The 10,000-nt window shown below is 43.4% G+C and overlaps 1 protein-coding gene across 1 annotated transcript in view; it reads right to left on the bottom strand.

Annotated features, from left to right (window-relative positions):
- Positions 1 to 1,163: 1,163 nt before the first annotated feature.
- Positions 1,164 to 10,000, bottom strand: part of LOC127620278 (oxysterol-binding protein-related protein 10) — a 27,666-nt gene continuing 18,829 nt past the window's right edge. The window contains exons 7-13 of the mRNA XM_052093459.1: positions 7,815 to 7,933; positions 6,216 to 6,338; positions 4,897 to 5,398; positions 4,432 to 4,618; positions 3,844 to 4,026; positions 1,991 to 2,144; positions 1,164 to 1,856 (exon numbers count right to left, since the gene is read on the bottom strand). Of these exons, the coding sequence (XP_051949419.1) occupies positions 1,809 to 1,856; positions 1,991 to 2,144; positions 3,844 to 4,026; positions 4,432 to 4,618; positions 4,897 to 5,398; positions 6,216 to 6,338; positions 7,815 to 7,933 (1,316 nt within the window). The 3' untranslated portion in view covers positions 1,164 to 1,808. The remainder of the gene's footprint in view (positions 1,857 to 1,990; positions 2,145 to 3,843; positions 4,027 to 4,431; positions 4,619 to 4,896; positions 5,399 to 6,215; positions 6,339 to 7,814; positions 7,934 to 10,000) is intronic.

The raw sequence follows: 10,000 nt of genomic DNA, 5'->3' as shown, positions 1-10,000 counted from the left end.
GCGCTGCGATATGCAGACTGGCCCAACAATTTGGGCCAGTTGCCATGTAAAATCCAGCCCTGTATGTAATGCTTCATGGGGTTTGTGCCCTCATGAAAGACGCTAAATAGACGCTAAGTTTTAGGCAGTGGTGGCTCAGCGGTTAAGGCTCAGGGTTACTGACCACAAGGTCGGGGGTTCAAGCCCCAACACCGCTAAGACACCACTGTTGGGCCCTTGAGCAAGGCCCTTGACCCTATCTGCTCCAGGGGCACCGTATCATGGCTGACCCTGCACTCTGACCCCAGCTTAGCTGGGATATGTGAAAAATAAATAATTTCACTGTATATATATATGCAAAAATGTATGTATAATGTGTGACAATTTATTTAAGTACACAGTCTTGATGCTTTTGTCTTTAGGTCCGATTTTCAAATACTTTTAGCCTCAAAACAAAGTTGGTGATGTTGTGATTCACCTCAGAGCTGGTTGGTTCATGGCTTAAAACTCTTTCATGAAGGATGTTATTAAAAGTCTACGGAAGAAATGAATGGGGGAAATCAGGAAGACTCGCAGACTTGAGTAAAGTTTTAGATGACATTTATTTGATGGATATAAAACAGAAATGTAGAGTCTCTCTTTGGCGTCTGGTGGTCCGATGAAGTTGTACTCAGAACCGTTATATCCTGCCGGAGATTGGAGGCAGAGGCGAGGAGCCTACCCCGTGTAGGACGGGACTCAACAGGTGGTGCTGAGGTGGAGGAGGTTGTCGTGTTTGCACACTGAAACAGCAATGTGACTTATAAAGCAACGGCTTGCATGTGATTGGCTGGGAGTTACCCCGCTAATGGTGCGATGATGCACAGCCGCTAGTCTTCCCGCTAGAACTTCGCTGTGCTTATAGTTCCAGAACCCAGATGGCTGAAAAAGTGCTCTCTGTTAAAACGTACTTCCTCCATGATTCTTAAATCTAATCTATAATTCTATACAGCGGACACACTGCAAACTCGGAAAGTCAGGGCAGTTTTCCACTTTCCGGTGGCATTTCATGTGCCGTAAATACGTAAATAGATCATTCCGACATGACTTGAGCACTCCAATGTGTCCGATAACATTCAGACATCATTCACAAATATTTTAGCATAGTTAAATATAAATGTCAGAGAAACACAACAGTACGCTGTGATTGCCATGGCAAGTTTATTTCAAATAATAAAAAAATTAAGTTTTAACTTTGATAACAATATTGGGAATTAGGAACAATTGGGAATACTTCCAGAACCACTGAACACAGTTTTAAGACCCGAGAACTCTTTAGTCTTAATCTGCATCCAGGATACACAGTGGAAAATATCATTCAGCATCATAATTAGGTTGTTTTGGTAAAAACCTGCATTTATAATAGAAGTCTTTACATGTTAATATCTCTCAGTTGCATTACCCAAACCATCAGACGCGTTTCTGGATACGCTTCACAATACCAAGAACACGCCAAGTTCACATTTCAGCACAAAATCAAAAATGAAATACTTTAATATTGGGATGAAATGTGACCCGGGAGTGTTTTGGTTCTGGTATAAAAGCTTGAATATAAACTAAATCAATCGGTTAACAAAACATCAAATAGCAAATCACATAAAGTCTGTGCATATATATGCATCACCCCAAAGGTTTGATTAGGTGTTGTGAAAAATAATATATCATTTATACAGAGTATAAAAGTTCTACGCCACGTGTCTGTGTGCACGTCTGATTTCCTGCGGTCTATATTGTGGGTCATCCATATTCTCCTGAATGTGAGATCCAGTCTTTGTTTTCAACCTCGTTGGTCAGAGGGGTGTCTTCCATAATGGGTTTCTGTACACCCAACCGTCACCCTGCGCACAAAGAAACGAAGACATTAATCGACTTTCGTGCATTTAGAAAACTCTAAAACGCTCTGAAAATGATTGAATAGAGAGTAACGTCACAATACTCTCCTGAGGTCTAGCTTAGGACTAACTAAAAGCACCTCTTTGCTGAAGTATGAGGGTTTCCAGGTCACGTTGTTAGCGGCTCTCTGTCTCTCCTCTGATCTCTGGTCTTCTTCTAACACATGCTTGTGTTCAGTCGCCAGATCGACGTTATCGTCCTTCAACGCTCTGGTGACGTGCTGCCAAAGACGCCTAAACACATACAGACCAGTAGAATATCATCCAATATAACCACCATCTAAACATGTACATTTATAACACTTGCCATTGACGGGTAATTGCTGAAAAGAAAAAAAAAAGTGTCATGTTCAATCCGTGCATCTGATCACGTGACTCGTTGTGCATGACACTGCGGAGACTCACAGCATGTGGAGGCTCATGCTACTCTCCACGATCCACACACAACTCACCACACGCCCCATTGAGAGAACCACTAATCACCACCACGAGGAGGTTACCCCATGTGACTCTACCCTCCCTAGCAACCAGGCCAATTTGGTTGCTTAGGACACCTAGCTGGAGTCACTCAGCACGACCTGGATTCAAACTAATCATAGTGTAGCAACCAAGCTGCACTTCCTACCAGAGCATGTTTAGTATGCTAACATTTCCTGTCACTAGCTAGCTTATCACTTCATGCGTTTCAGGTGATCTGATCAGATTTTCATAAGCATTTAACATGATGCAACCAGGGCTGGACTGGTAATCTGGCCTACCGGACATTTTCCCAGTGGGCCGACGCACTTTGGGGCCGATCATGGGCGGACTGGCCATCGGGAGAACCGGGCATGCCGGTGGATTGGCCTTTTGAGCTCTTTATGTTCAAACAATGCAAGTGAATGGGTGCCGGCGGTTTGATGGACCAAAAGGCATATTTAGGCAGCATAAAAGTAATCCAAACTACTTTTTGTAAAAATAAATACATTGATAATTAAAACTTTATTCACTTTCAAAAATCGCTTCCTGCCAGCAGTCGGCACATCAGTGACGTAAGCGTAATGGTGCGTTCACGCGGGACGTCGCAAGTGCTCACTTTGTTTACAACAGAGGAACAAACGTCACGAGAGTTCGTCATTTCAAACAGCAACAGAAAGCAACGATTTTAAGCTAAAAACATGTGGATTACTTTTATGCTGCCTAAATATCAAACAGCCAGCAGCCTGATTGCACCTGTTTACATGCATTATATGGACAAACAGAGCTGCAATGTGCTTATAAAAATCTTCACTTCGGTTCTGCGGAAGAAGGAAAGTCGTACACATCTGGGATTTAAATTTTTTAAAACGTATTTCAAGCGTGTGGAACCACTGTCCATGATTGGATCAAGTTCAGCCAAAGAGTTATTTTTTTGGAGTGTAACCGGTCCAAAAACTGTATTTTGCTAAATACAGTTTTATGACCAGTTTTATATTGATAAAACATGCCTTGGGGGTCTGGGTATCTCTGCGAGTATTGATGCTGATTACCACACCTGGAGTCCCGAGTTTGAATCCAGGGCGTGCTGTTCGACTCCAGCCAGGTCTCCTTAGCAACCAAATTGGCACGGTTGCTAGGGAGGGTAGAGTCACGTGGGGTAACCTCCTCGTGGTCGCTATAATGTGATTCGCTCTCGGTAGGGCGCGTGGTGATTTGTGTGTGGATCGCGGAGAATAGCGTGAAGCCTCCACATGCGCTACGTCTCCTTGGTAACACGCTCAACAAGCCATGTGATAAGATGCACGGATTGACGGTCTCAGACGTGGAGGCAACTGAGATTCGTCCTCCACCACCCGGGTTGAGGCGAGTCACTACGCCACCAAGAGGACTCAGAGCGCATACGGAATTGGTCGTTACAAATTGTAAAAAGTCTTGGTCAATCGTTTCTCTTGCTGTCTGACGTGTACCTGCTCACCTTGATTCAGTCCGCCCCTGTTTCTCCACCGGATGAATCCGCTTTCTGATGACCGGCAGTTTGGCGGTGTCAATCACTTTGGTCTCTCCGCTGCTGTAGGTGAACTCTAGCGTCCCGTTCCACTCGCCCTGAGCTTTACACACGATGAAACTGCTGGAGTTCAGCTTGACTTCTGCAGTCACCCTGAAGAACACGACCCTTTATTACAAAGTTCAGGAGACTTAATGAAGCTCTCAACTGTGCATCATTAAAGTCTCAACTTTGTCTCAGATGTTGTTTCTTCTTAAATTCGACTGGAGAAGTAAAACTAGACACAAAGAGTTGATCGCTTACAATCAATACAGTCAATTGTTGGCATACAGCAAGAGTATAGAGCGATCAATGAATGTGGATAGGATAGCTCAGATCATTTGATCATGGGAGAATTTGATGAGAAATGTTTGAGATCTCAGACTTTGGTCTGTTGGCAAATCTGAGCACAGTTTGAGACAATGTTGAGAACTCTAGAAGAGACACTCAGATGGAAAACGTAAAGCAGAAGTCTCCATTTGTTCTCCATTTATTCACACAAAATATCTCTATAAAGACCTGTGAACTTTGCCCCCGTAGAAGGGTTTGGTGTGGAATGTGACATTGGCAGAGTATCCCGTCTTGACGCAGCTGATCGTGACCTTTCCCCCCAGCTCTACCCACGGGACGGTGAGGATTGAGCGAGCGTATGCACTCGGGAAAGTAAATACATACTCCTCGCCGTGGTCCTGCAGATACAACACACCTGAAGGACGAAGGGCAAAGGTCAAAACTGTGCCTAAATCAAGACGGAGGTGCACGTTACCCTTGACATTATAAAGTTGATTAAAGACAAGTAGGGTTGTAAGTACGTTTAAACCAGTTGTGTGGGAGTAGGCCCCAATCTGGGTTTGGTTTCGAGTTTTTTTGCACCATTGTGCCAACCGTTGACTTTCATCATTCAAATGTATGCAAATGCCAGTGTACAGTATGACCCAGGACAATGGACCTCTATTTTTGAGTAGGTACAGATCCGTCACCCACCTTCGCCCACCATGGAGACGCCCACCGACATGCCCATGAACTTGCTCTTGGTCCACACGTGTGTATTGACACACATGCCTCTCTCCGCACACTCGCAGTAAAACCCCGACACCGGAGGATGATGAGAAACTTGCTCCGCCACAAAACGCACTCTATAACAGTCTGACCCCGCCTCCACTGCCTCCTGATTGGTCCTCGTACATGTCTCTGGCACCCCTGACCCCACAGAATGGTCGCCAGTTCTTAAAGGGCGGACTTGGTCTCGTGGGACCTCCCACGAGCAGTGGAACGTCTCACCCAGCACCGGGTTGTAGGGCTTCTTCGCAACAGCGCCCTTGCGTCCTTCGTGGAAGGCGGTCAGGTAGTATTCGACGAAACGCACCATTCGCTCCTCAGGTGTGCTGCCCGTGGAGATGGCCAGGAACAGGTCAGGATGAGCCATGAAGTTGGCGTACATCTCCAGTAGAGAGCGTTTCTCCAAGATGAATGTAGGAAGCACCACCTACAGAGAGAAGAAAGAGACCGAGAGGAAACTCTGTCTGAAACCACTTTGTCAAGGCGATCATCACTATCTCTATGGATCATACTTGGGTTTAGGGATTTGAACATACCCCTAATCCTAAAATGACACCTCAAATCATGTGTCTAGTTGGGAAATGTGCTGTTACTTTACTAAGCGATCAGACTGATGATTCTCACCAGGCAGACGATTAAATAGGTGGGAAAAACCCCAAAGACTTGCATGAAACATTCATGACCGAGGCGACATTTTTGGAAAATGAATATTGGCGCTAAAAGCAAATTAAATGTCATCGAATTTGTAATGTCACCTTAAACCTAGGCCTAACCAATAGTGACATGAAAAGCAAATTTTGTGGTGCTTCTACGACACTTTCGGCTCACGTCAACCCACATGCTCTTCAGGACTCGTACCCCGCTCCTTTACGTCGCAAGTGCGACGCTCTATCAGTTGAGCCACCGCTTGGTTATGTCTTGCAATCATTAAAATGAGTCATGCGCAATAGTAAAAGTGTTTAGATGTCATAAGATAGCGTTGTGTGAGGAACAGAGTGAAAAGTGAGTGTTTATTAACTGATAATCTGCTGATTTGTGTGAAAGTAAATAAACGTCATTGTCGTTGTAGCGCCTCTAGTGTTCATTTCACCAGGAAACTGCTGCGATACGAACAACAAGCCACATGTAAATGATGTGCAAATATCATGGTAAAGTAACGTGATTATGCGAGTTGTTTATTGTGCATGCAAATTCAAAATGCAATGTCCTTAGGACCGTCTTGGTGTGTGTGCTAGTGTTGGTACCCGTGTGAGATCCATGCCCAGTTTGAGTTGGGACAGCAGATGTAGAATAACACTCCTCTGATCATCCAACATGCCCAGATCGTCCTCAACATTATCCTCTGAATCCATCACCTCCATACGGTCCTACAGACAACACACAAACACACTCTACACAACCAGAACATGTCTCAATAATGCCAGACTGATAGTCGCTTTATTCATTATTTTACCGTATTTATTTGGGGTTTGCTTTAATTTCCCAGTTTTATTAGAGTGGGTGTAATCTATGCGCACCTGTGGGGATCTGTGGTTTAAAAACCATTTATTGTATGCATTTACTTATTCTCATTTTAAATCATTATTAATACCTGTAATTTAATTTAAACCTTGTGCCTCAGTTTCAAAACGTTACTCAGAGGGCATTAGAGGATACAAATGTCTGCGTCAAAAAACTGCCATAATAATATTATATATTAATATTATTTTCCACTTTCACGAAACATCAGTCCTGATCATAACTACCAAATATTCATTCATTTCCAGGATTTTAACCCTTTAAATGCCAGTTTGTTTACATATTACCACTGTTGTTTTTACACACACACACACACACACACACACACACAAATATTTCTCAAAACACTTATACAAAACACACTCTGACATCCATACCAACACACACACACACACACACACACACATACACACACGCACACACACACACACACACACACACACACACACACAAACACATACACACACATTTATGGTGTGTGTATTAAGACTAAACCCAAATCCAAACCTAACCCTACCCCTAAACCTAACCCCAACTATCCATAAACCTAACCCTAAACCTATACCCAAATCCAAACCTAACCCTAAACCTAACTAACCATAAACCTAAACCTGACCCTAAATTCAAACCTAAACCTACCCCAATCCAAACCTAACTATACCCCTAAACCTAACCCCAACCTAACATAAACCTAAAAATTACCCTAACCTAAACCTGACCCTAAATCCAAACCTAAACCTACCCCAATCCAAACCTAATTATACCCCTAAACCTAACCCCAACCTAACATAAACCTAAAAATAACCCTAACCTAACCCTACCCCAAATCCAAACCTAAACCTACCCCAATCCAAACCTAACTATACCCCTAAACCTAACCCCAACCCCAACCTACCATAAACTTAAAAATGACCCTAAATCCAAACCTAACCCTAAACCTAACTAACCATAAACCTAACCCTGACCCTAAATCCAAACCTAAGCTTACCCCTAAACCTAACCCCAACTAACCATAAACCTAACAATGACCCTAACATAACCCTACACCCAAATCCAAACCTAACCCTACCCCAATCCAAACCTAAACCTACCCCTAAACCTAACCCCAACTAACCATAAACCTAACAATGACCCTAACCTAACCCTACACCCAAATCCAAACCTAACCCTACCCCAATCCAAACCTAAACCCAACTAACCATAAACCCTAACCTAATCCAACCCCAAAATCCAAGCCTAACATTATTAACCGGAAATGCGACTCTCGTGAGACTTTGCTATCTGGACGTTACCTTCTAGACACAGTCCTGACAGAGTGGCTTTACCTCAGTGTTCGACAGCAGGGTTTTCTTGCTGAGGGTGGGCGACGGCAGAGTAGAAGCACCGCCATTCCTCAAATGCTCTCCTGAGGGCGAGTTTGGAATGGTCCATACAGGAACATTGTCTAAAGGCAATTAGGAACACACAACCAGCGGTTTAACATCACGTCCGTCATTACAGAAAGTCATTCCTGATCCTCAGTTACCATCCTTCAGCCTATGAGACCAGTATAAACCAGTCTAAGGTGGTTTGCTGCCTGGCCAAGATGATTTTAAACTGGTCTTATTGGTGGACCAACAGACAGGTGCCAATAACCCCTCTAAAACCATAAAACTAGAATTGCCAGACCAGTGGACACCAGCCGGCTTGCTAGCTAAGACCACATTAGACTGGATAAAGATGATTTTATCAGCAACTGAGGGAAACCCAAGGTGTGAAGCAGGCATCCAAACATCTCAGCGATTCACCGAAACAATCAACCGTAGGCGGTTGCTCACTAGCCATAAAGGCTAATGAGCAACCGAGAGCTTGTACCGGGGCTTGTCTCGCTCTAAACCACAGCAACAGTTTTTTTCTGCGGGATTCCTCGTGGAGAGACATTTGAGACAAGCTCTGTGAAAGGATGGGATTATTTGACATTCTAGTGTCAGCTCTGGCGAGAGTGAGAGGATGAGGATGAGGAAGAGCAGGATTATCCTTTTTTCCCGCCTGTTTGTAAAAGTCAAGCTTATAGTGAGAGAACCAACTCTGAGCACAGAATGATGGTGAACTCTTTGTTTGCTTGGAGTTTACAGATTAAACTCTTAATTACAGGTTTAAGAAATAGTAACGCTAGCTTTACTACCACTTTGCTCTGAATCTCCTCGTTGCTTTTACCAACAGGCAAGATGAAAATACAAATGGGATCTCAATTGTTTATGCTCTAGAGTTTCAGAGATCTCAACAATGTCTCAAACTGTGCACAGATTTGCCAAGATACCAAAGTCAGAGATCTCAATAAGAACTCGAACATTTCCCATCAAATTTGTCCAAGGGATCTCAACATTCATTTCATATCTCGAAACTCTTACTGTATGACAACAATTGACTCATTGGTGTCCATTTTATTGCTTCAAAGGAAATCATTGAGAAACATCTGAGACAAAGTTGATACTGCGATAAACAGTTCCCATTAAGTGTCCTGAGAAACCTCTGAGCAATAAAAGTTTCTGGACAATTCAGCAGCCAGCCATCATAGGTTACCAGAGGACCAGGGACACAAAACATACTTATATTAATGGACTTGTTGATTCTAGTCCAGAACCCATTTGCAATTCTAGGTCATTTCTAAGTGTGATCATTACAGAATGAAATGCAGCATCATTTGCAAACTCAACATTTTCTAGTAAACATGGTAAATGGTCTGCACTTATAACTTTAGCAGTTATCAAAGTACTTTACACTGTGACTCATTCACCCATTCATACACCAATGGTGGCAGAGCTGCATGCAAGGTGCTAGCCTGCCATTGGGAGCAACTTGGGGTTCAGTGTCTTGCCCAAGGACACTTCGGCATGTGGAGTCATGTGGGCCGGGAATCAAACCACCAACCCTGCGATTAGCAGCCGACCCGCTCTACCACCCTGAGCCACAGCCGCCAATATATTGCTTTAGACTAATGCACAAATGTTTCAAGCATGCAATGAGCATCCATGCATGGACCAGACCAGAATACACAAAATGTTCTGTCTGGTCATATTCATGAGAGACAAACAGATCATGCAGACAAAAGAAATGTTTAAGATTTGGATTTACCTGATTGATATAGTCCTTCTTTTCTGGATCCGCCCCTATAAGAGCTCCACCCCAATTACAACCCCGCCCCAATTATGTATATGTAGCACCTGATAGACCACCTTAGTAAGCGTAGACGCCATATTTGATCTGGCACGAAGGACAGAACTGCAGTTTATTCAATACGGAAATGTTTTAATATTTTACTGAACGAGCTGACTAGTATTTCTGTCCATCAAAGCCTTGTTTTCATTTGTATCAAATATGACATCTTCTCAAAAGTCCAATGGCCAATCAAGACTTTGATTATTGGAGAATATAAGAACTCAGGTCAAGGTCACGTCCACACGAATACATATTAGTTTGCAATATGCATCAATTTCACTATGTTTACGCCTCTTAACCACACTAAAACGGT

Source organism: Xyrauchen texanus, chromosome 26, assembly GCF_025860055.1.
Source record: "Xyrauchen texanus isolate HMW12.3.18 chromosome 26, RBS_HiC_50CHRs, whole genome shotgun sequence".
NCBI lineage: Eukaryota > Metazoa > Chordata > Actinopteri > Cypriniformes > Catostomidae > Xyrauchen > Xyrauchen texanus.
This window is presented reverse-complemented; position numbering and strand designations above follow the sequence as displayed.